We start from the raw sequence: 27,497 nt of genomic DNA, 5'->3' as shown, positions 1-27,497 counted from the left end.
AGATTAGGCTAAAAACTTTCCTTTTTGCTAAAGCTTATAGTTAGGGCTGGATCAGGTGACCCTGAACCATCCCTTAGTTATGCTGCTATAGACTTAGACTGCTGGGGGGTTCCCATGATGCACTGAGTGTTTCTTTCTCTTTTTGCTCTGTATGCACCACTCTGCATTTAATCATTAGTGATTGATCTCTGCTCCCCTCCACAGCATGTCTTTTTCCTGGTTCTCTCCCTCAGCCCCAACCAGTCCCAGCAGAAGACTGCCCCTCCCTGAGCCTGGTTCTGCTGGAGGTTTCTTCCTGTTAAAAGGGAGTTTTTCCTTCCCACTGTCGCCAAGTGCTTGCTCACAGGGGGTCGTTTTGACCGTTGGGGTTTTTACGTAATTATTGTATGGCCTTGCCTTACAATATAAAGCGCCTTGGGGCAACTGTTTGTTGTGATTTGGCACTATATAAATAAAACTGATTGAATTGATTGATATTGTGTCGGATCGGGGTCCTCAATTTGTATCACGCTTCTGGAGGGAATTCTGCCATCTCCTTGGGGTTTCAGCTAGTTTAACCTCGGGTTACCATCCACAAGCCAATGGTCAAACCGAGCGGGTTAACCAAGATTTGGAAAAGGGACTCCGAATTTTAACCTCCCAGCAGCCTGCCACCTGGTCCGTCCAACTGCCCTGGGTTGAACTAGCCCATAATCATTTGCCTTCAGCATCTACTGGTTACTCACCCTTTCACATCGTTTTTGGTCATCAACCGTCTCTGTTTCCTCCTCTAGATCTTGACTCTTCGGTTCCTTCTGCACTTCCTCTCATCCTCCGCTGCCGACGGACCTGGGAGCGGGCCAAGAGGGTTTTAGTTTAGCACCTCACAGGCCTATAAGTCTGCCGCTGACCGTAGAAGGTCCCCTGCTCCTGCCTATGTTCCCGGCCAAAAAGTGTGGCTTTCTACCCGCCATCTGAAATTGAGAGGACTGTCTCGTAAACTGGCTCCCAGGTTCTTCGGTCCATTTCCTGTGTCCAGAATTATTAACCCCGTTTCTGTTCGTCTTCGTCTCCCCAGGTCACTCCGCATTCATTCATCCTTTCATACCAGTCAGATTAAACCTGCTAGGGCCAGTCCTTTGTGCCCTCCTGCCGTTCCCCCTCCTATCGCCCGGTTCGTGGATGGTGGCCCGGCGTTCGCGGTGCGGCGGCTCCTGGCCTCTCGCCGCTGTGGCCGTGGGGTTCAGTATTTGGTGGATTGGGAGGGTTATGGCCCTGAGGAGCGGTCATGGATTCCCTCCCGCTTTGTTCTGGACCCCGCTCTGATTCGTGAGTTTCACTCCTCTCATCCTGGTTTGCCTGGGCCGTTCAGGGTCAGCCATGGAGGGGGGGCGGGTACTGTCAGGGCCTGAGTTTTGTTCTTTTGTGTGTTTTTTTGGGGGGGGGGGGGATTTTTCTGCTTGGGTCTGTCTGTCTGTTTCTCTTATTGGTTCTTGGTAATGGGTGTTTCTCTTTCGCTCTCTGGCCACGCCCTGCTTCTGGTGCTTTCCATGTGCACCTGTTCCTGATTTGTTGATTGCCGCCTGGGGTTTTATAAGCTCACTGGGTGGTATTGTTCTCTGCCAGTTTGTCGTGCCTTGTGCCTGCATTCCAGCTCTGTACCTGTGTTCTTGTTCCTGCCTGCCTCATAGTGTGTACCTGACCTCCTGCCTGTTGTTTTGACCACGCCATTTTGCCTGATGATTTCTGTACTGCTGCTTGTGTTGGACTGCCTGCTCGTGTACCGACCTCTGCATTTTCCTTTAGTAAAGACCACTAACAAACAGAGCTGTATGCCGGAGCTGTGCATTTGTGTCCTACCATCCCCGTGCATCCCGCCTGTCAAAAGGAAAATAACACACACTTTAATATCGAATAAATTACATCATAAAAACATTTTTATTTCACAGCACAAGAAAAATAAAGACAAAATCACCAACAACATTAAAAAAAATAGTGTTTGTTCTCTCTGTGGTTGAAAGTTATTGAGTTACGGAGTAAAAATATAAAATGTGGTGACAAAGGTTATGTTCAGTTCAGGGGTGGATCCAGAAATGTTTGGTTGGGGGCAGATGGGGAGGGGGGCAGTCTCTATTCATCACAACTGGATTTGTATTTATTCAGCAACTCTTTCCATTGACACAGAAGTCAAATTTGCAAAGTAATATATTAATTTTTATTGTAAACCATATCTTTCATTACAAGACAATAATATAATATGTGAAATTGCAAATTATTGCAACAGTTAACAATAAGTTAAGTCAACAGACAGACACATGCAGAGTAAAAATTATTGCATATTGTTGAACACAGTGAGAAATGTTCAGATTTGTTGGGAAAGTGTAGTGACACGGACCCACAACAGGGGGCGCAAATGAACGGTCAATAGATGAGCCAAAAAGTAACAATTTAATGTTGTGAATGTGCACAACGAACATACAAACAATCACAGAATATCATAACAGTCAATACACCGAGGTGACGTGTGGGCAGGCTCAAGGATAGAAGACGTCTGTCCTGAGAAGAGCCGGAACCACACGATTTCCGCCGCCCCAGAACCTGGTGAATACTGGAGCCGCCAAGTCCTGAATTCCCAGGTGATCACCGTCCCCGACTGTCGGATCTGGTACTGCTGGCGAAGAACAAATACAGTCAAGTGTGGGTGTGTGTACACCCAGTAACAACAACGGTGGGAATGCCACCTCCACCTCTCATTCAATATGTTGCAGCGGTCTCAGCTGAAAAGGAGCGCCGTCTTGCACAGCCTCCTCACAAACGACCGGTTCTCCTGCAAATTCTCACAATAACAGAGTTACAAATCTCACAAAAAAAGGCTGAGAGTATTACCTCCTATGAAGTATGATATCTCGGCAACGAGGTGGAGATGACGTCTGGTCTTTATGGAGTGAGATGATGTTGAGTAGATGGGTGACAGCTGTCAAGAGGTAATGAGCGACAGCTGTCACCCCCGGCTGCGTCCATGGCGGCAGCGCCCTCTCGTGCCTGAAGCCCGCACTTCAGACAGGGCGCCCTCTGGTGGTGGGCCAGCAGTACCTCCTCTTCTGGCGGCCCACACAACAAGATTTTTCAGTATAAGATAAAGACAAAAAAATGGCATTTAAACATTTAAACAATCAACATTTAAACTTCAAGAAAGAAAAGAAAACACAAGTTTTTCTTTTTTCCTTTCATTGTCCTTCATAGATTTTTTTTTCTTTGCATCATTCCCTGCCCCCCCACCCCCACCCCCACCCCACCCCCCTTACTCCAATTTGGGGACAAAAAAAAAATTAAATTTTTTTTGGTTGTGCTAATAACATTTATTCATGGGTGAACCCCCCCCCCCCCCCCAAAAAAAAAAAAAGAGCAGACATTCAAACATATTTATTGTGAGAAGACACAGCTGGTATTTTAGTTTCTTCATTCTGATACAAACATTTCCAAACTCTCACGTTTATCTTTTCATCCCAAACATCTTCAGTGTGCAACAAAAAAACTGAAGTGGGCATGTTGCTGTCATAAGTCCAGAGTCACTAGTCAACTAGTTAATAATAGTTAACTATAGTTATTTAGTGATTCACCCGCCTGGAGCAAAAAGGTCAGGAGGTTGAACGTGTAACTTTTTGGCTGCGGTGTTCCTCAGCTCTGTTGATCTCTTCTCTGTGGGTTTGATCTTGTGACTTTTGAACAGTTGCCGGTTCCATTCTGTGTTTGTGGATGAAAACATCTCATGTTATATTGTTTTTGTGTACAGGTCCTCCTCCATCTTCTGGACTTCCACTCATTTTGACACTTGCCATTGTAGTAGTCGTCACGTTGCTGTTGGTGTTGGTTGGTGTTTGCTGCAGAGGTGAGTCCAACTCATGAACATTGTCCATGAATCACAATGACTGCAGTCATCAGAAAGATAAAAGCGTTTGTTTGTTTGTTTTATGTCCTTTTTTTTGGCGCGCTCAGTCACAGTTGAAGATCACCATGTCACCATTTCTAAAAACTATTTTCTTCCGCATTGCTTCCCTCCTGGACTCCCAGTATGTCAACAACAGCAGAGTGTCAGCTGCGAAATATAACTCCTCCAGTGTGTCCCTGGGTCTTCCCTGGGGTGTCCTCCCGGATTGACGTGCCTGGAAGACCTCACTGGGAGATGTCCAGGGGGCATCTTCACAAGGTCCCCGAACCACCTCAAGTGGCTCCATTCGATGTGAAGAGGCTGCAGCTCTACTCAGAGTCCCTCCCAGATAGTCGAGCTTCTCACCCTGTCCAGCAGTGTAAAGGCCCCTGACACTTCCACAACTTTGATCTGCGCACTTGCACCCACTCTGCCATGCATGAGAGTAAACTTGTCTCAAACTCGTTGTAAACCGTTGTAAACTGTGTGCGGCTTTGTGCAAGAGCACAAAGAATATTTTGAAATGTTCAAAATCTCCATCACGCATTAATTACATGAATTTCACGTAAACATTACGCAAACAATTCAAAAACACTGTGTGTGAGTGCGAGTGATCGCATCAGTGCACCGCATAAGAGTGCAGCTCGTCTGAACAATTATAACGAGATGTTAAATCTGTCATAAACATAATTTAACAGCTGGTCATAAGAAAGAATGAACATGCAACTGTTTTACCAAGCTATTACAATATAAACATGACAATTACCTTTTAGACGGTTCCAAATGTGTTCTCCACCTCATTAAGCGCATGCGCACAAGAGACTGAAAAGCTGCAGCTGAAACAGTCCTCTGTGCTTCTGGAAGTGATTAGAGGTGTTTTTCAACAGCCAACTCAGAGAGAAAATGATTAATCCGCTCCGAAATGATTATTTTCTATACGCAGCGTCCAGCGCACAACGCGTGGCATCCAGCTGGGAACACAGCGGGTGGAGATCGTCACGACAAAGTGCATGCAAGTACGCGGATCAAAGTCGTGCAAGTGTCAGCGCACCTTAAGACCAGATTCACATTCAAACACTCTACAAATGTTCATTTAATGTTCTGAACATTTGTGAACGTTTGTGTAATGTTCATTGAATGTTCACATACAAACATTACCTGTCCTCATTCTTTGTTCATATGATGTTCGTGCAAACATTCAAAGAATGTTCATTTCCGGGTGGGTGGTAAGTACATACTTTTGGCTCCTTCTTCAGTATGACGGCTGGGTACAGCGTCTGTAAAACATCAGATGCCGCCACAATCTGCCAATCAATCTCATGCTCCAACTTACCCCAACTCATGAACAAGACCCAAACATATTTCGAACTCCTCCACTTGGGGCAGTAACTCTCCTCTGACCCAGAGGGGACAACAGAGGACCATGGTCTTAGATTTGGAGGTGCTGATTCTCATCCCAGTCACTTCACACTCAACCTCAGTCCTGCTCAGTGCACCTCCGAGGTCACTTCCTGATGAAGCCAACAGAAGCCTCAGATGCAACTTTGAGGTCAACAAACTGGACACCCTCCGGTTCCTGACTGTGCTTTGAAATCCCATCCATGAGATGTTCAGTGACTTGGAAATCATATTTGTCTAATAGATTACAGTTTGTTCATGTAAATGGGGAATCTTCTTCACAGACTAAAGTTAATTATGGAGTTCCACAAGGTTCTGTGCTAGGACCAATTTTATTCACTTTATACATGCTTCCCTTAGGCAGTATTATTAGACGGTATTGCTTAAATTTTCATTGTTATGCAGATGATACCCAGCTTTATCTATCCATGAAGCCAGAGGATACACACCAATTAGCTAAACTGCAGGATTGTCTTACAGACATAAAGACATGGATGGCCTCTAATTTCCTGCTTTTAAACTCAGATAAAACTGAAGTTATTGTACTTGGCCCCACAAATCTTAGAAGCATGGTGTCTAACCAGATCCTTACTCTGGATGGCATTTCCCTGATCTCTAGTAATACTGTGAGAAATCTTGGAGTCATTTTTGATCAGGATATGTCATTCAAAGCGCATATTAAACAAATATGTAGGACTGCCTTTTTGCATTTACGCAATATCTCTAAAATCAGAAAGGTCTTGTCTCAGAGTGATGCTGAAAAACTAATTCATGCATTTATTTCCTCTAGGCTGGACTATTGTAATTCATTATTATCAGGTTGTCCTAAAAGTTCCCTAAAAAGCCTTCAGTTGGTTCAGAATGCTGCAGCTAGAGTACTGACGGGGACTAGCAGGAGAGAGCATATCTCACCCGTGTTGGCCTCTCTTCATTGGCTTCCTGTTAATTCTAGAATAGAATTTAAAATTCTTCTTCTTACTTATAATGTTTTGAATAATCAGGTCCCATCTTATCTTAGGGACCTCGTAGTACCATATCACCCCATTAGAGCGCTTCGTTCTCAGACTGCGGGCTTACTTGTAGTTCCTAGGGTTTGTAAGAGTAGAATGGGAGGCAGAGCCTTCAGCTTTCAGGCTCCTCTCCTGTGGAACCAGCTCCCAATTCAGATCAGGGAGACAGATACCCTCTCTACTTTTAAGATTAGGCTTAAAACTTTCCTTTTCGCTAAGGCTTATAGTTAGGGCTGGATCAGGTGACCCTGGACCATCCCTTGGTTATGCTGCTTTAGACGTAGATTGTGGGGGGGTTCCCATGATGCACTGTTTCTTTCTCTTTTTGCTCCGTATGCATCACTCTGCATTTAATCATTAGTGATCGATCTCTGCCCCCCTTCACGGCATGTCTTTTTCCTGTTTTTTTCCCTCAGCCCCAACCAGTCCCAGCAGAAGACTGCCCCTCCCTGAGCCTGGTTCTGCTGGAGGTTTCTTCCTGTTAAAAGGGAGTTTTTCCTTCCCACTGTTGCCAAGTGCTTGCTCATAGGGGGTCGTTTTGACCGTTGGGGTTTTTCATAATTATTGTATGGCCTTGCCTTACAATATAAAGCGCCTTGGGGCAACTGTTTGTTGTGATTTGGCGCTATATAAGAAAAAAGTTGATTGATTGATTGATTGATTGTAAATGTTCTTGCATCATCCCCTGATTTGTCTTTTCTTAAGACTGTAAAAGTGATGTTTTCCATGTTATTTTAAAAGGTGTCTGTATTTGTACTGATGTTGAGTTTCTCGGTTTTGAGCCTGAATTTTCAACATTTTAATTTTAAATGAGTTTCTTTTGATTGTTCATAAGATGAAACACTTTATGAGTTTTCAGTCCCTTTTCATAGATAATGTCTCACGTACATTGATGTGAATCTACAGGGTGCAAATGTTTAAACATTAAACAAATGTAGGAAAATATCAAATAAAATAATGTTTGTAATAAAATAATTTGATAAATAAATGAATCTTTCTCAGGCTGAAACAAACCAACATGTATGTTTATGATTCTTTTGCAGCTTCATGGCAGGTTTCTTTTTGCACAGCATGTGATGTTTATCAGGTAAGAAGCAAAACTTTTTTTGTTTTTTGTAAATATATGTATTTTTAATCAATGCAGTTAAAATGAATAATGGTACTGTATTTTACAGTTGAGAAATGCAACTTGAATATTGAATATTGCTCAGCGTTTGATTGGTTGCTCGGACTGCTCTCTGGGGCATCCTCAGTCTTTGTAGGATCCCCAAGAAGTTGCTGGACATCACAGCCAGCCTGGACACAGATACTGTGAGTGCTGTCCAGAGCAGGAGCAGTGATTTTTTTTTTTTCTCATTGAAAACCGGAGTTCCTCAGGGACGTGTTCTGGCTTCTACACTCTTGAGATCTTGCCTGGACTGAGTGTTGGATTGGGTTGTGGAAACCAGAGACTTTAGAGCTTTTGATGGCAAGGAAAGGTTTGCTGACCTTGACTTCTCAGACGATGCTGTGATCTTTGCAGAATTAGAGTGTCTGGGTTTGAGGTTGTCCTGGATAAAGACTTGGGTCCAAACAGTTTAATGGCTTCCTGCACTCAGAAGAGTATCTGTATGTGATGAAGGAGCTGAACTTGTGGAGACATTCACTGATCTCAGCAGTGATGTTCACATCTCTGGGAGCTCAGCCTATGAGTTTGAGAGACACCTGGGAAGATCTTATGGAATCATGAGGTCAAAGGTCAGAGGTGTTTGGTGGTGCTGATACCTTTGCAGGAGAATAAAGGTCCAAGTCTTTAGAGTCCTGGTGCTTCCTGTCTTGCTGTATGGTTGTGAGACCCCAGGTGATGGCTGGATGTCTTTGGAACCAGGATCCTTGGGTCTTGCTGGAATGATTTTGTATCAAATGAGTGATTTCTTAGGGAGACTCAGATGAGAACTGCGACTTTCAAAGTGAAGGAACTTCAGCTCCGACATTTTAGTCATGAGTCGCATTTCTCTGGGCCTGATGTAGCATCCAAGTGTCTCAGTACTGAGGACCCCAGTGGCTGAAGAAACCCAAGGAGACGCTGCTCACCTTTCACCTGGTTGTGGCACATAGATGGTTACTTTCAGGAGGTAGCGATGGACTGTTTTTTTGCCCGTGTGGTTGCTATCTAGGTTCTACGGTGGTTCTGTACTGTGGTGGACTCGGCTGTCTGGCTCCCACATGCTCCCAGACCTCTGACCTTTATCAGAATTTGTTACAGAAATACACAGAATATAAATATTATTTGTACAACTCTCATTAACTGTATATTAATGACAAGTTTTGACAATTGCTGATTTATGTTTGTGTCTTAAGTGTGACATTTCTACTAATAATTATGCTAATTCATTAATATTGTTATATTTAAGTGTGATAATGATAATTATTATTACCTCTGCCAATGACGTTGGGTGGAGGTTCTGTTTTCACACCTGTTTGTGTCAGGTTCTGACCCCGGGTGGGTTCAGTTCTCTTATTTCCCCTTTCCACGGCTCAGTTTTCTAGTCATTAGTTTTGTTCTGAGTTCATGATTTATTTTCTGTTCTGTATCCTGTAGTCTCTTGTTTTGTTTTCTGTTTATTTTTGCATTTTCTGTTATTTATATTTTAGACATGTGGTTTATTCAGTCATTGTTTCTGTCCAGTTATTGTTGTTTCCACTGTTAGGCATTCTGATTTTTCTTCTGATTCTTATAATGTAGTATTTAGTTGTTTCAGTCAGTTCAGCCGGTAATCTATAGGTTCTTTGCTGTGTTTATTATCTTTTAGACCTTAGCCATGTGTTTAGTTTGTTCCTTTATAGTCACAGATTTTGGTCACCGTTTGTTACAAATGATCTTCTTATGGCCTCGGACAGTGGACTCATCTCTGAGCTCGTCCTGTTAGACCTCAGTGCTGCTTTTGATACTGTTGACCATAAAATTTTATTACAGAGATTAGAGCATGTCATAGGTATTAAAGGCACTGGGCTGCGGTGGTTTGAATCATATTTATCTAATAGATTACAATTTGTTCATGTAAATGGGGAGTCTTCTTCACAGACTAAGGTTAATTATGGAGTTCCACAAGGTTCTGTGCTAGGACCGATTTTATTCACTTTATACATGCTTCCCTTAGGCAGTATTATTAAAAAGCATTGCTTAAATTTTCATTGTTACGCAGATGATACCCAGCTTTATCTATCCATGAAGCCAGAGGACACACACCAATTAGTTAAACTGCAGGAATGTCTTTCAGACATAAAGGCATGGATGACCTCTAATTTCCTGCTTTTAAATTCAGATAAAACTGAAGTTATTGTACTTGGCCCCACAAATCTTAGAAACATGGTGTCTAACCAGATCCTTACTCTGGATGGCATTACCCTGACCTCCAGTAATACTGTGAGAAATCTTGGAGTCATTTTTGATCAGGATATGTCCTTCAATGCACATATTAAGCAAATATGTAGGACTGCTTTTTTGCATTTGCGCAATATCTCTAAAATCAGAAAGGTCTTGTCTCAGAGTGATGCTGAAAAGCTAATTCATGCATTTATTTCTTCTAGGCTGGACTATTGTAATTCATTATTATCAGGTTGTCCTAAAAGTTCCCTGAAAAGCCTTCAGTTAATTCAAAATGCTGCAGCTAGAGTACTGACAGGGACAGGAAGGAGAGAGCATATTTCACCCATATTGGCTTCTCTTCATTGGCTTCCTGTTAATTCCAGAATAGAATTTAAAATTCTTCTTCTTACTTATAAGGTTTTGAATAATCAGGTCCCATCTTATCTTAGGGACCTCGTAGTACCATATCACCCCAATAGAGTGCTTCGCTCTCAGACTGCAGGCTTACTTGTAGTTCCTAGGGTTTGTAAGAGTAGAATGGGAGAGCAAGAGAGTGAGGGAGTGAATCAGGCAGACTGTGACAAAGATGAAACAGACAAGTGCAAGAGAGTAAGTGAATGTACGGGGAAAACAGAGACAAAGATGAAACAAGCACATGCAAGAGTGTAAGTGAACACACAGGGAAAACAAAGAAGAAACAGACAAATGCAAGAGTGTGCGTGAAGGAAATACAAATCAAATAAAATAAAATCAATTTTATTTATATAGCGGAAAATCACAACAAACAGTTGCCCCAAGGCACTTTATATTGTAAGGCAAGGCCATACAATAATTACGGAAAAACCCCAACGGTCAAAACGACCCCCTGTGAGCAAGCACTTGGCAACAGTGGGAAGGAAAAACTCCCTTTTAACAGGAAGAAACCTCCAGCAGAACCAGGCTCAGGGAGGGGCAGTCTTCTGCTGGGACTGGTTGGGGCTGAGGGAGAGAACCAGGAAAAAGACATGCTGTGGAGGGGAGCAGAGATCAATCACTAATGATTAAATGCAGAGTGGTGCATACAGAGCAAAAAGAGAAAGAAACACTCAGTGCATCATGGGAACCCCCCAGCAGTCTAAGTCTATAGCAGCATAACTGAGGGATGGTTCAGGGTCACCTGATCCAGCCCTAACTATAAGCTTTAGCAAAAAGGAACGTTTTAAGCCTAATCTTAAAAGTAGAGAGGGTGTCTGTCTCCCTGATCGGAATTGGGAGCTGGTTCCACAGGAGAGGAGCCTGAAAGCTGAAGGCTCTGCCTCCCATTCTACTCTTACAAACCCTAGGAACTACAAGTAAGCCTGCAGTCTGAGAGCGAAGCGCTCTATTGGGGTGATATGGTACTATGAGGTCCCTAAGATAAGATGGGACCTGATTATTCAAACCCTTATAAGTAAGAAGAAGAATTTTAAATTCTATTCTAGAATTAACAGGAAGCCAATGAGGAGAGGCCAATATGGGTGAAATATGCTCTCTCCTACTAGTCCCCGTCAGTACTCTAGCTGCAGCATTTTGAATTAACTGAAGGCTTTTCAGGGAACTTTTAGGACAACCTGATAATAATGAATTACAATAGTCCAGCCTAGAGGAAATAAATGCATGAATTAGTTTTTCAGCATCACTCTGAGACAAGACCTTTCTAATTTTAGAGATATTGCGCAAATGCAAAAAAACCAGTCCTACATATTTGTTTAATATGCACATTGAATGACATATCCTGATCAAAAATGACTCCAAGATTTCTCACAGTATTACTAGACGTCAGGGTAATGCCATCCAGAGTAAGGATCTGGTTAGACACCATGTTTCTAAGATTTGTGGGGCCAAGTACAATAACTTCAGTTTTATCTGAGTTTAAAAGCAGGAAATTAGAGGTCATCCATGTCTTTATGTCTGTAAGACAATCCTGCAGTTTAGCTAATTGGTGTGTGTCCTCTGGCTTCATGGATAGATAAAGCTGGGTAACATCTGCGTAATAATGAAAATTTAAGCAATGCCATCTAATAATACTGCCTAAGGGAAACATGTATAAAGTGAATAAAATTGGTCCTAGCACAGAGCCTTGTGGAACTCCATAATTAATCTTAGTCTGTGAAGAAGATTCCCCATTTACATGAACAAATTGTAATCTATTAGATAAATATGATACAAACCACCACAGCGCAGTGCCTTTAATACCTATGGCATGCTCTAATCTCTGTAATAAAATTTTATGGTCAACAGTATCAAAAGCAGCACTGAGGTCTAACAGAACAAGCACAGAAATGAGTCCACTGTCTGAGGCCATAAGAAGATCATTTGTAACCTTCACTAATGATGTTTCTGTACTATGATGAATTCTAAAACCTGACTGAAACTCTTCAAATAGACCATTCCTCTGCAGATGACCAGTTAGCTGTTTTACAACTACCCTTTCAAGAATTTTTGAGAGAAAAGGAAGGTTGGAGATTGGCCTATAATTAGCTAAGATAGCTGGGTCAAGTGATGGCTTTTTAAGTAATGGTTTAATTACTGCCACCTTAAAAGCCCGTGGTACATAGCCAACTAATAAAGATAGATTGATCATATTTAAGATTGAAGCATTAATTAATGGTAGGGCTTCCTTGAGCAGCCTGGTAGGAATGGGGTCTAGTAGACATGTTGATGGTTTGGAGGTAGTAACTAATGAAAATAACTCAGACAGAACAATCGGAAAGAAAGAGTCTAACCAAATACCGGCATCACTGAAAGCAGCAAAAGATAACGACACGTCTTTGGGATGGTTATGAGTAATTTTTTCTCTAATAGTTAAAATTTTATTAGCAAAGAAAGTCATGAAGTCATTACTAGTTAAAGTTAAAGGAATACTCGGCTCAATAGAGCTCTGACTCTTTGTCAGCCTGGCTACAGTGCTGAAAAGAAACCTGGGGTTGTTCTTATTTTCTTCAGTTAGTGATGAGTAGTAAGATGTCCTAGCTTTACGGAGGGCGTTTTTATAGAGCAACAGACTCTTTTTCCAGGCTAAGTGAAGATCTTCTAAATTAGTGAGACGCCATTTCCTCTCCAACTTACGGGTTATCTGCTTTAAGCTGCAAGTTTGTGAGTTATACCACGGAGTCAGGCACTTCTGATTTAAGGCTCTCTTTTTCAGAGGAGCTACAGCATCCAAAGTTGTCCTCAATGAGGATATAAAACTATTGACGAGATACTCTATCTCACTTACAGAGTTTAGGTAGCTACTCTGCACTGTTGGTATATGGCATTAGAGAACATAAAGAAGGAATCATATCCTTAAACCTAGTTACAGCGCTTTCTTCTAGTGTAATGAATCTTATTCTCCACTGCTGGGTAGTCCATCAGAGTAAATGTAAATGTTATTAAGAAATGATCAGACAGAAGGGAGTTTTCAGGGAATACTGTTAAGTCTTCTATTTCCATACCATAAGTCAGAACAAGATCTAAGATATGATTAAAGTGGTGGGTGGACTCATTTACTTTTTGAGCAAAGCCAATAGAGTCTAATAATAGATTAAATGCAGTGTTGAGGCTGTCATTCTCAGCATCTGTGTGGATGTTAAAATCGCCCACTATAATTATCTTATCTGAGCCAAGCACTAAGTCAGACAAAAGGTCTGAAAATTCACAGAGAAACTCACAGTAACGACCAGGTGGACGATAGATAATAACAAATAAAACTGGTTTTTGAGACTTCCAATTTGGATGGACAAGACTAACAGTCAAGCTTTCAAATGAATTAAAGCTCTGTCTGGGTTTTTGATTAATTAATAAGCTGGAATGGAAGATTGCTGCTAATCCTCCGCCTCGGCCCGTGCTACGAGCATTCTGACAGTTAGTGTGACTCCGGGGTGTTGACTCATTTAAACTAACATATTCATCCTGCTGTAACCAGGTTTCTGTAAGGCAGAATAAATCAATATGTTGATCAATTATTATATCATTTACTAACAGGGACTTAGAAGAGAGAGACCTAATGTTTAATAGACCACATTTAACTGTTTTAGTCTGTGGTGCTATATATTATATCTTTCAGAAAGCGCTGTAACTAGGTTTAAGGATATGATTCCTTCTTTATGTTCTCTAATGCCATATACCAACACAGTGCAGAGTAGCTACCTAAACTCTGTAAGGGAGATAGAGTATCTCATCAATAGTTTTACATCCTCATTGAAGACAACTTTGGATGCTGTAGCTCCTCTGAAAAAGAGAGCTTTAAATCAGAAGTGTCTGACTCCGTGGTATAACTCACAAACTCGTAGCTTAAAGCAGATAACCCGTAAGTTGGAGAGGAAATGGCGTCTCACTAATTTAGAAGATCTTCACTTAGCCTGGAAAAAGAGTCTGTTGCTCTATAAAAAAGCCCTCCGTAAAGCTAGGACATCTTTCTACTCATCACTAATTGATGAAAATAAGAACAACCCCAGGTTTCTTTTCAGCACTGTAGCCAGGCTGACAAAGAGTCAGAGCTCTATTGAGCTGAGTATTCCATTAAGTTTAACTAGTAATGACTTCATGACTTTCTTTGCTAACAAAATTTTAACTATTAGAGAAAAAATTACTCATAACCATCCCAAAGACGTATCGTTATCTTTGGCTGCTTTCAGTGATGCCGGTATTTGGTTAGACTCTTTCTCTCCGATTGTTCTGTCTGAGTTATTTTCATTAGTTACTTCATCCAAACCATCAACATGTTTATTAGACCCCATTCCTACCAGGCTGCTCAAGGAAGCCCTACCATTATTTAATGCTTCGATCTTAAATATGATCAATCTATCTTTGTTAGTTGGCTATGTACCACAGGCTTTTAAGGTGGCAGTAATTAAACCATTACTTAAAAAGCCATCACTTGACCCAGCTATCTTAGCTAGTTATAGGCCAATCTCCAACCTTCCTTTTCTCTCAAAAATTCTTGAAAGGGTAGTTGTAAAACAGCTAACTGATCATCTGCAGAGGAATGGTCTATTTGAAGAGTTTCAGTCAGGTTTTAGAATTCATCATAGTACAGAAACAGCATTAGTGAAGGTTACAAATGATCTTCTTATGGCCTCGGACAGTGGACTCATCTCTGTGCTTGTTCTGTTAGACCTCAGTGCTGCTTTTGATACTGTTGACCATAAAATTTTATTACAGAGATTAGAGCATGCCATAGGTATTAAAGGCACTGCGCTGCGGTGGTTTGAATCATATTTGTCTAATAGATTACAATTTGTTCATGTAAATGGGGAATCTTCTTCACAGACTAAAGTTAATTATGGAGTTCCACAAGGTTCTGTGCTAGGACCAATTTTATTCACTTTATACATGCTTCCCTTAGGCAGTATTATTAGACGGTATTGCTTAAATTTTCATTGTTACGCAGATGATACCCAGCTTTATCTATCCATGAAGCCAGAGGACACACACCAATTAGCTAAACTGCAGGATTGTCTTACAGACATAAAGACATGGATGACCTCTAATTTCCTGCTTTTAAACTCAGATAAAACTGAAGTTATTGTACTTGGCCCCACAAATCTTAGAAACATGGTGTCTAACCAGATCCTTACTCTGGATGGCATTACCCTGACCTCTAGTAATACTGTGAGAAATCTTGGAGTCATTTTTGATCAGGATATGTCATTCAAAGCGCATATTAAACAAATATGTAGGACTGCTTTTTTGCATTTACGCAATATCTCTAAAATCAGAAAGGTCTTGTCTCAGAGTGATGCTGAAAAACTAATTCATGCATTTATTTCCTCTAGGCTGGACTATTGTAATTCATTATTATCAGGTTGTCCTAAAAGTTCCCTAAAAAGCCTTCAGTTAATTCAAAATGCTGCAGCTAGAGTACTGACGGGGACTAGAAGGAGAGAGCATATCTCACCCATATTGGCCTCTCTTCATTGGCTTCCTGTTAATTCTAGAATAGAATTTAAAATTCTTCTTCTTACTTATAAGGTTTTGAATAATCAGGTCCCATCTTATCTTAGGGACCTCGTAGTACCATATCACCCCAATAGAGCGCTTCGCTCTCAGACTGCAGGCTTACTTGTAGTTCCTAGGGTTTGTAAGAGTAGAATGGGAGGCAGAGCCTTCAGCTTTCAGGCTCCTCTCCTGTGGAACCAGCTCCCAGTTCAGATCAGGGAGACAGACACCCTCTCTACTTTTAAGATTAGGCTTAAAACGTTCCTTTTTGCTAAAGCTTATAGTTAGGGCTGGATCAGGTGACCCTGAACCATCCCTTAGTTATGCTGCTATAGACGTAGACTGCTGGAGGGTTCCCATGATGCACTGTTTCTTTCTCTTTTTGCTCTGTATGCACCACTCTGCATTTAATCATTAGTGATCGATCTCTGCTCCCCTCCACAGCATGTCTTTTTCCTGGTTCTCTCCCTCAGCCCCAACCAGTCCCAGCAGAAGACTGCCCCTCCCTGAGCCTGGTTCTGCTGGAGGTTTCTTCCTGTTAAAAGGGAGTTTTTCCTTCCCACTGTAGCCAAGTGCTTGCTCACAGGGGGTCGTTTTGACCGTTGGGGTTTTACATAATTATTGTATGGCCTTGCCTTACAATATAAAGCGCCTTGGGGCAACTGTTTGTTGTGATTTGGCGCTATATAAAAAAATTGATTGATTGATTGATTTTATTTTTTCTTTTTGAATTTTTATGCTTAAATAGATTTTTGCTGGTTGTTGGTGGTCTGCGACCAGGCACCGTCTCTACGGGGATGGGGTAATGAGGGAATGGCAGGGGGAGAGAAGCTGCAGAGAGGTGTGTAAGACTACAACTCTGCTTCCTGGTCCCAACCCTGGATAGTCACGGTTTGGAGGATTTAAGAAAATTGGCCAGATTTCTAGAAATGAGAGCTGCTCCATCCAAAGTGGGATGGATGCCGTCTCTCCTAACAAGACCAGGTTTTCCCCAGAATCTTTGCCAATTATCATTGAAGCCCACCTCATTTTTTGGACACCACTCAGATAGCCAGCAATTCAAGGAGAACATGCGGCTAAACATGTCAGTCCCGGTCCGATTGGGGAGGGGCCCAGAGAAAACTACAGAGTCCGACATTGTTTTTGCAAAGTTACACAGCGATTCAATGTTAATTTTAGTGACCTCCGATTGGCGTAACCGGGTGTCATTACTGCCGACGTGAATTACAATCTTACCAAATTTATGCTTAGCCTTAGCCAGCAGTTTCAAATTTCCTTCAATGTCGCCTGCTCTGGCCCCCGGAAGACAATTGACTATGGTTGCTGGTGTCGCTAACTTCACATTTCTCAAAACAGAGTCGCCAATAACCAGAGTTTGATCCTCGCCGGGTGTGTCACCGAGTGGGGAAAAACAGTTAGAAATGTGAACGGGTTGGCGGTGTACACGGGGCTTCATCAGCTGTAATCCCAATGCCCGCCTCTCCACAGACAACTACTGCGCAGATGGAGGTGATTCCAGCACCCCCATCCGCGGCCTTGCCATTCAAAGCAGCTCTGGTGCATACCACTCCATGCACAGCCTCTGATCCAGCTGCACGCACAGCACCAAACACATCTCCAGCATGTGTCTTGGAGGAGAATTCACCTCAACACATTAAGATAAGATAAGAAACTTCAGATAAAAAAATTCAGATAAAACTGAAGTTATTGTACTTGGCCCCACAAATCTTAGAAACATGGTGTCTAACCAGATCCTTACTCTGGATGGCATTACCCTGACCTCTAGTAATACTGTGAGAAATCTTGGAGTCATTTTTGATCAGGATATGTCCTTCAATGCGCATATTAAGCAAATATGTAGGACTGCTTTTTTTGCATTTGCGCAATATCTCTAAAATTAGAAAGGTCTTGTCTCAGAGTGATGCTGAAAAACTAATTCATGCATTTATTTCCTCTAGGCTGGACTATTGTAATTCATTATTATCAGGTTGTCCTAAAAGTTCCCTGAAAAGCCTTCAGTTAATTCAAAATGCTGCAGCTTCACTCTGAAAGTGAGGTGCAGACTGGCCCTCAGGTTCACCTGACAAAGTTTGATCCAGATCTGATCTGGATTGTGGATTTTGTGGGCATTTGAATTTAATATTGAAAATCCCATTTGGTGTACATTTTGCATTATATCTCAATCAAAAGTGCCTCAGTCACTCTCGTATGTGACAATGAGGTACAGACTGACACTCTCAATGAGCTCCATCTGATCTGTATTGCAGATTTAGCAAATATTTGATTTTAACATTGAAATGCACTTTTGAACTATATGAGCTTTCTGTTATCGTGCACCTGTTTTGTGGAATGATCTCCCTTTGGAGATAAAACACTCAGATTCTGTAGAGACTTTCAACTCCAGACATAAGAACCACTTGTTCTCCCTTTCATATGGCTAGCATACTGGTATAGTATGTTACTATGCTACTTGTCCTTTTAAATTCATTTCATTAGTAACAGAACAGGTTTTGGCCCCAACTTTATCTAAATTCTGGGTCTGTTAGTGAAGTTTGAGTCTAGCGGCTGGTGATCACCTTAGTATTTTCTCTGTTTTCCTGTTGATTTTCCTGCTCTTTTTCTCTCTGTCCGAGGCACACATAATGCTGCATAGGACTACAGGATTGATGGCTACAAACTGGAGGGTGCCAGATTGTTCGTGAGCTGCCAGGCCAGAAGCTGGTGCTGCACACTGCAGTCTGCATTTGGAATAATAATAACAATAATAATAGATTTTATTTATAATGCATGTTACATTTGAAAGCAAATCTCAAAGTGCATAGTACAGAGCACAATAAACTACAGAAACAATAAAAAAAAGCAATAAAAGTAAACAGAATAGCAATAAAACTGAGCAACAGAATGAGTCAAAAGACACCATCAACAGATAAAATCAGAGTCAGCCAGGGAAGGCCTTTCGAAAAAGGAAGGTTTTTAGCCCTTTTTTAAAAGCATCCACCGTCTGTGGAGCCCTAAAGTGGTCAGGAAGGGCATTCCACAGACAGGGAGCAGCAGTCTCGAGGATCCTGTCGCCCATGGTCTTCAGCCGAGTCCTGGGTGGGTGCAGGCGGTGCAGTTGGCCTGACCGGGTTCTTGCTGATATATGTGGGTTGAGAAGTTCTGTGAGGTAGGTGGGGGCTACACCGTGCAGACAGTGATGGGTGTGAAGGAGGATTTTGAATTCGATACGGAGGTGAATGGGGAGCCAGTGTCGAGAGCGAAGCATGGGGGTGATGTGCTCATATTTACGCACTCTCATCAGGACCCAGGCTGCACTATATTGGACGTATTGGAGCTTTTATAGGCTCTTGCCCGGGATCTCAATGAGTAGTGTGTTACAATAGTCCAACCTGGAGGAGACAAAGGCATGGACGAGCCTCTCCGCAGCAGGGCGGGAGAGAAATGGCCAGAGTTTAGCGATATTACGGAGGTGAAAGAAGGAAGTTTTGCAAATATGACTGATATGATTATCAAAGCTAAGATGGGGGTCAAACCGGTCCCACAAATTGGTCATGGAAGGAGAGAAGGAAAAGAGGTGGAGAAAATGAGGGAAAAGAGCTGGAATGGACGTTATCACAGGAACAGACACACTGACAGCATGAGGAATGCTGGATGACCCCTGCCTGTGGTGCAAATGCCTGCCTAGACTTCTCATCAAATGCATCTTCTTTTCTTTAATGTTATGTTGTTTGATTTTCTGTTTTCTGTCTCTTCAGCTTTGTAAAACTTTGTAAAAACCTTGTAACTGTTAGAATGGCCTAAGCAGAGGGTCACCCCTCTGAGTCTGATTTGCTTGAGGTTTCTTCCTCAAATCATCAGAGGGAGTATTTCTTACCACTGTCACCTGTGTTCTTGCTCTGGGGGTTAGTAAGGTTAGACCTTACTTGTGTGAAGCACCTTGAGGCAGCTTTGTTGTGATTTGGCGCTATATAAATGAAAATAAATTCAAACTGAATTGAATTATATTATAATTTAGCTTATGAAAAGGCACTTCTAACAAGGCTTGGACCTTAAAAATATTTTCCAAATTAAATATTTGTGGAATTGGAAACTAGTGTTGGTGGAAGTTTGCGCTCTATGAGCGTGGCGCTCTAGCTGTTGTTGTCTGTCCATAACATGTCCAGCTGTCTCACGGTCAGGCACCTTTACACATAAAATACAGAAGCAAAAGTTCTGAGTATCTGAGCTGAACTGTTACATTCTGAAAATTATTTTAGTGCAAGATGACAGAGGTGGGAAAACCCGGCTTTGTTCTACCACATACTTACTCCAGTCACCCACTGAACCAGCAGTGAAATGACCTGTGGATTAGAACTAGACTTTTCCAGACTGAAGTCAGGTTTCCACCTCTGCAAAACGACAGCTTTGACATCAAGCAGCAGCTTTGTGTCAGTTTGTTTTGGTGCAGTCGAACCTATTTCTACCTACATAAGATGGCTGCCGTGTGACACCGATGCTGACAGCTGTGACGGAGTCCATTCTGCTGTGCTGCTCGCTCTCATCTTCTGCATTCACATGTCACTGTTGTGCTGCTCAAATGTTTTGCTTTTTCAGTTTATGCTCTTTTTTTAGTCCACTCTGCTGGCATTGTCTAATTCAGTTGCTTCTTCTTTCAAAGGGCTTTCGTCAAGCAGCGAGCAGACTTAAGCTTTGTGCATCTTGCTGCTGCTACACGTTACTGTGACGTAACAGGAAGAAGAGTAGAAAAGTGAAAATGCATTTCCAGGGATTTTCCACCTCTGCCAACTGGAAAAGGTATTACGATTATAAATGTTTTAGAAACCTGCAGGAATGCCTCATGGTGAAAAGAAAAAGTCTTAAAACGGATTGCTTGGGCGTAGAGAGATATGAAGAGATATGTAGAAATAAATAAAAGCATTCGCTGCGTTGAAATGTCAAACGTCGTGTGTTTAACAGTTGTTTTATCTTATCTTTTCACTGCAAACGCTGACTGGGCTGCAACAGTCACCAGCTGTGTGTTAACTGTGTTACTGTGTTCAGCAGTTCAGCAGGATCATAACACACAGTTTGATGTGTTTGAGGTGACTCAGTTCATTTATGTATTTACTTATTGAAGAAAATGAATGTTTCTGAACTACTTTAAATGAAAGACAGCAAAACCATGACCAGCCTGAATCAATGTTATTTTGTTATAATGTTAATTTAATTTGATGCAGCTAAAAAAAACTGTGGACTCAGTTCACTTCAGTTCTCATTTTAATATTTAATTCCTTCATCAGTTTGTTTCGTATCTCACTTAAGGACGTTATCATCATTCTCCCACTTCTAGTTACACAAAGAGTGTAAGGGCCCTGTCCCACTGGGGAGAGGATTAATTGCGCATGAATTGAGTATACAAATTACAGGCATTCGTTGTCATCCACAACAAAAATGGCCAAAAATGACAAATGTCCCAGTATGAATTACAGATCTATTAATAATATGAGGTCTGTTAGAAAAGTATCGGACCTTTATATTTTTTTCAAAAACTATATGGATTTGAATCACGTGTGATTACATCAGCCAAGCTTGAACCTTTGTGCGCATGCGTGAGTTTTTTCACGCCTGTCGGTTGCGTCATTCGCCTGTGAGCAGGCTTTGTGTGAGCAGTGGTCCACCCCTCTCGTCGGACTTTTATTGCAAATAAATGTCTGAATGATTTGGAGCTTTGCTGCATCAAATCTTTCCAGAAACTGTGAGAGACCTCCAGGTGGACACCATTCGGAAAATTCAGATGGCTTTCAGCGACGATTTTATGGGGATTACACAGATTAAGGAGTGATCCAGCCGGTTTAAAGACCGCCCACAGCGGCTGAGAGCGCGGTGCACTCCGACCGCCGATCGACAGGCTCAAACCCCGCTCAAACAACCAGATCATTTCCAAAGTGAAGGCTTTGTTGATCCGGGACGTCGTCTGACTTTCACAAAAAAAGGCAGAAGACGTGGACATCAGCACTTTTTCGGCACATTCCACTGTTACAGGAGTTTTTTTCATGGAAAGAGAAGCGGAGGGATGCACCACCGTGCCGCTCATGGTGCGACACAAAACCACCTCCGTGTTGGTCTCACAGGACAGGTTTCAGATGGCTCAGACGGCTTTCGGTGGCTTTTCAGTCATGTGACTATCCGAGAAATTGTGCATGAGCTGGACATGCCCCAACATGTCCTGTAAGGCTTCATCACGGCGTTGCTTTGTGCCATGCGGCTCCACCGCGACATGCGGAACACCGCTCCTCTTTCCATGACAAAAACCTGTAAGAGTGGAATGTGCCGTTCATTTCTAAACTGGATGCTGTGTTGATTCAGGACGTCATCTGACTAGCACAGGAATTGCAGAAGACGTGGACATCAGCACTTTTTCGGCACATTGAGACAGATGTGCCGAGGAATTCCGCGCGTTGGGATGTTTCCACATGGCAATCACAGTTATATAACGCATGTAGTGAGGAAACGGATCAGACACATTGAGATTATCATGGCAGTATTACGGGTGTATTATGAATGCATCGCGCACATGTTGCGCGTGCACGGCATCTGCATTGCGTTCATAAAAGAAGCGCACTCGGGCCGTCGGCATCACTATTCACACCAACAATACAGCCTCTGGAGCATTTGCTGGACTTGGACAAGTTGATCACAGTCAGTGTTCTTTTTGTCATGCGAGGGTTAACTGTTCATGAGTTTTGAGAGCGGGAGGGGGGAAGCCACGCCGGGTGTGAGACGGTGTTTTTTTTTTTTTTTTTGGAGAGTGTCACAGAAAACAGACTTCAGCGTGATTTGTGGGTAAACAGCGACTCTTCCTTTTGTTGGTGTTAAATAAAAGTCCTGGATTGCAGCAGCTACGTCTTTGTGGATCTACACAGCCGGACCGGCACTGACTGGCAGGTATGTTGCTTTCTGCCACATATAGTACTTTGGGTTTACGTGACGTGTTTGTTATGCATTCACAGAATGTCCGCAAATCAGCTGCAAAGCAGATGTAATAAAAACGCTTTATTTGTGGCCAATCTGTATGCATTCGCTACAACATATTTTAGTTTGTGATGTGGACATGATGGGCACGATATATAGATCTGTTCTACACACTGTCCCAGTCCGCTGTCAAGCCACAAATCCCCGTCAGTTGCGGATATCAGCGGTTAACGGCAGATATACAGCGCATAGAGTGAGTATGTATTGTGTATGAATTGAGTATATGTGGAGTATGTGAGGCGGATGTCATCCGCATTCAGATTTTTGAACAGCTCAAAAATCCTGGCTGCATACATGCTTGCCTCTGCGGATGATCACGGGTGTGTTCAGATGACGGTTGACTCATACAGGCATGTTACACGGATTTTGCAGATGTTTGGCGAATATGGGCCAATTTTGTGCACAATCCATACGCTAATCCTCCTAAACGCCAGTGGGACAGGACCCTAACACTGGCCTCTCGCCTTAACATGTAGTTTCAATGTAGACATTATTTCAGTCTTCAAACACACTCTGTTGGAGCTCCACTCGCAGCACATCACATCTTTGCTCCATCTTTACTGGATGACACTTTCTCTATGTGGGTGAGGCTGGGTACAAGAACCTGGAGAGACTTGCATGTCGACAATATTTTTACTTCTTTTCAACAGTTAGATAAATTTTCACTCTCTAAAAGTCATGTTTTTCAGGTACCTTCAAGCTCCACATTATGCTTGTAGCTTGTTTCCAGTATTTCCGACCCTTCCCAACCCCTCTGGTTTTGAGATGTTTCTGAGGCCCCTCCCCTCAATGAGATGGGCCGATATCTTCTATATATTTAAGTGTTTCTAACCTTTCGGGTTCTTGCACTGTGCTTCAGATTTGGGAGTGTTGATCCCAGATGATGTTTGGAGGGAGGTGTGACAGAGGACACACACATCCTCAGTCTGTGTTCGGCTCGGTTTCAGCATGGAGCTCACGATGCTAAAGCTCAGCTTGCTGTTGAACTTTGTTCTGATATTTGTGGCAGTTGACACTGGGTGTGGAAATTGTTTCCATTGTTATGAAAAAATTAATAAACAGTGTTTAAAAAATAAATTAAGGTGAGCTATCAAGATCAAAGGTCAGTAATGAGGATCAAAGATGAGTTATCAGGATCAAAAGGTCAGCAATCTTGATCAAAGTTGGCTTTTCATGAACAAAGGTATGTAATCTGGATGAAACCTTGCCGATTCAATTCTACGTTCAGTCATTCAAAATAAAGGTCATGATCAAAATTCAAAGGTGTGATCAAGATCAAAGGTCAACTATCTGGACAAAGACTGGTTATCAGGAACAAACATTATAGTCAAAATGATGACAGCAATCAGGATTAAAGTTGAGATATTTAGATGAAAGCTGACTGTTCAGAAGCTCGTGTTTGTCCGTTTATTGATGTGCTTTGCTGCAGGTCCAGACCGTGTTCTGGACCTCGTACTGAACGTCGCAGTGCTGTGATGAAAACTCACCACTGACTGACAGCTGGTTTACTCCCCAATACTCAGGCTCAGACTCACTTTTATTGTCACTCGACCCTTACAGGCAGAACAAAATGCAGTTTCTCCAGGTCTTGGTGTAGTTAACTGGGACATTTTTTTTTAACCTAACCTATTGTATAAACTTTTGCAATGTACAACATGCACACCCCTGTGGCCATAGAATATATATACAAGCAGCAGCAGCGTTAGAGTATTAAGAAGGTGACAATGTGCATGTAGTCAGTGTTCACAGTTTGGTGGTGGATGTTGAACTGTTCAACAGTCTGACAGCATTCAGGTAGAAGCTGTTTTTCAGTCTGGATGTTTTTGCCCGGATGCTGCACAGCCTCCTTCCAGAGGGAAGGGGTGTGAACAGACTGTGTGCAGGGTGGGTGGAGTCTCGGAGGATGCAGGTGGCTTTGTCTCTACATCTGGAGATGTAGATGTCCCCAGTGTGTGGTAAGCTGCATCCGATGGTCCTCTGTGCAGACTTCACCACCCGCTGCAGCACTTTCTTCTCTGCCACCGTGCAGCCACCATACCACACAGGGAGGCAGCAGGACAGGACACTCTCCACTGCACAGCTGTAGAAGGCCATGAGGACCTCGGTGTTCAGTCCAGACCTTCACAATTTCCTCAAAGGATAGAGGCGTTGGTGGGTTTTCTTGATGACAGCCGTGGTGTTGGTGTGCCAGGTGAGAGTGTTGGAGAGGTGGACTCCAAGATACCTGATGGAGGAGACGATCTCCACCACTGCTCCGTTGATGTAGAGGGGGGAGGAGGTGGTGGGGGTTGACGTGCGGAAGTCAACAACTATCTCCTTGGTCTTCTGGGTGTTGAGAATGAGGTTGTTGTCTCCGCACCACCGTGTCAGGTTCTCCACTTCTCGCCTGTACGCTGTCTCGTCCCCTTGGCTGATGAGCCCGATCACTGCTGTATCGTCTGCAAACATAACAACAAGATTATTCTTGTGCTGGGCTCTGCAGGCGAAGGTCATCAATGTGTACAGCAGTGGACTGAGCACACAACCCTGGGGTGAGCCAGTGTTGGGGATGATGGTGGAGGATGAGGTGGTGTTGATCCTGACACTCTGTGGCCTCCCAGTTAGGAAGTCCAGGATCCAGTTGCACAGTGCTGAGGGGGCTCCTAGTTCAGCCAGCTTGGACACCAGTTTCTGCGGGATGATGGTGTTGAACGCAGAAGTGATGTCAAGGAACAGCAGCCTCACATAGGAGTCCTTGTTCTCTGTGTGGGAGAGGGCCTGATGGACCACGGTGGAGATGGCATCAGCTGTGGACCGGTTTTGCCTGTACGCGTACTGGTGCTCATCTACAGTCACATCGATGGTCTGCTTCAGGCGCCTCATCACCAGCCTCTCAAAGCACTTTGTGGTGATGGGGGTGAGTGTAACCAGCCTGTAGTCTTTGAGGCAGGATGGTGCAGAGGTCTTTGGCACAGGGATTATCCTTGATGTCTTGAGGCACAGCGGAACTCTGGCTTGGGACAGAGAGGTGTTGAATATATCCACCAGAACCTCAGACAGCTGGTGTGCACAGTCTTTAAGGACCCTCCCTGGTATTCCGTCACGGCCCGGGGCTTTTCGGAGTTGATCCTCTGCAGCGTGTTCCTCACCTCAGCTGTAGTGATGTTGCTGACTGGGGGGTCTTTGGGGGAGGGAGGGACTTGGGAGGGGGTGGTGGTGTTGGACGCCTCAAAACGTGCATAAAAGGCGTTCAGAGTGTCTAGGAGCGCTGGGTCTGCAGAGCACTGTGCTACATTGTTTTTGTAGTCTGTGATGCATTTGATGCCCCTCCACATGTTCCATGGGTCATTGGATTGGAGGTGGCCTTGAACCTTGAGGGCATATGTGGACGAGGCTCTTTTTATTCCTGCCGACAGGTTCCTTCTGGCTGCTCTGAGTGCACTCAGCACAACTCCGTCTTGAGCCACGTCCACCACCTCTCTTCTTGGCTGGATCAAATCTTAGCTGGGCTACAATCTGTAACACAGATAACTGATGTTGTGTGAAACTTGTCCCAGAAGAACACAAACATCACTAGAGACAGAAGCAGGAGAGAAACAGGTTTTAATGATGATGCTCGACAGTTACCAGCTACATTTTCAAATGATGTTTTTTGTCTGCCCCCCCAGACTGAACTGCCAGCCAGTACTGAGTGTCCAGGTCCTCCAAAAGAAGCTTCAGATGTCTCTCCATTCTCCACCTACAGCCTGGTAGGACTTCATACTGGACCCACACGAAGCACCGAGGCTGCAGGAAACACGCTGTACGCTGAGGTTCAGAAAGGCAAAAGGCCCAGAGAGGAGAACGCCGAGCTGCTGCCGTCCAACCAACACGGCTGAGCACCAACTGGCACAGGAGACAATGAAGAAAATGTACACAGAAAAAAATCATCATCTCATTATATTCTTTTGATGTAAAAGGCAGCTGTGTGGACCAATGCATGGAAGAATTTTAGCAAAAATAAATAAATAAATAATAAAAAAAACAAAAACCTCCACCTCCAACAGAAAGGATTAAAGATCAGAAGTCAAGGTCAAAGCTCAGTGGTCATGGGTCGCTGTGTAAATATTTAATATTAATACTAATTAAAACTACAAATAATCAGACCACATGTTCAGTCAGTTACTCTGTATTAGCAAAACTCTGAACCCTGACCCACACCTACCCTGACCCACGTTAACCCTGACCCACACTAACCCTGACCCACATCAACGCTGACCCATGCCAACCTTCAATCAATCAATCAATCAATTTTTTTATATAGCGCCAAATCACAACAAACAGTTGCCCCAAGGCGCTTTATATTGTAAGGCAAGGCCATACAATAATTATGTAAAACCCCAACGGTCAAAACGACCCCCTGTGAGCAAGCACTTGGCTACAGTGGGAAGGAAAAACTCCCTTTTAACAGGAAGAAACCTCCAGCAGAACCAGGCTCAGGGAGGGGCAGTCTTCTGCTGGGACTGGTTGGGGCTTGACAAATGTTAACCCTGACCCACATTAACCCTGACCCACGCCAACCCTGATCCACGTTAACCCTGATCCACGTTAACCCTGACCCACGCCAACCCTGACCCACATTAACCCTAACCCACGTTAACCCTGACCCACGCCAACCCTGACCCACATTAACCCTAACCCACGTTAACCCTGACCCACGCCAACCCTGACCCACATTAACCCTAACCCACGCCAACCCTGATCCACGTTAACCCTGACCCACATTAACCCTGACCCACGCCAACCCTGACCCACATTAACCCTAACCCACGCCAACCCTGACCCACATTAACCCTAACCCACGTCAACCCTGACCCACGTCAACCCTGACCCACATTAACCCTAACCCACGCCAACCCTGATC

The 27,497-nt window shown here is 43.3% G+C and overlaps 1 protein-coding gene across 1 annotated transcript in view; it reads left to right on the top strand.

Annotated features, from left to right (window-relative positions):
* LOC117522365 overlaps positions 1-26,984 on the top strand; it is a 55,081-nt gene extending 28,097 nt beyond the window's left edge. Inside the window, exons 4-6 of the mRNA XM_034183762.1 lie at positions 3,773-3,868; positions 7,359-7,402; positions 26,263-26,984. Of these exons, the coding sequence (XP_034039653.1) occupies positions 3,773-3,868; positions 7,359-7,402; positions 26,263-26,472 (350 nt within the window). The 3' untranslated portion in view covers positions 26,473-26,984. The remainder of the gene's footprint in view (positions 1-3,772; positions 3,869-7,358; positions 7,403-26,262) is intronic.
* The last annotated feature ends 513 nt before the right edge of the window (positions 26,985-27,497 follow it).

The sequence above is a fragment of the Thalassophryne amazonica genome, chromosome 12, assembly GCF_902500255.1.
Source record: "Thalassophryne amazonica chromosome 12, fThaAma1.1, whole genome shotgun sequence".
NCBI classification, from domain to species: Eukaryota; Metazoa; Chordata; class Actinopteri; order Batrachoidiformes; family Batrachoididae; genus Thalassophryne; species Thalassophryne amazonica.
This window is presented reverse-complemented; position numbering and strand designations above follow the sequence as displayed.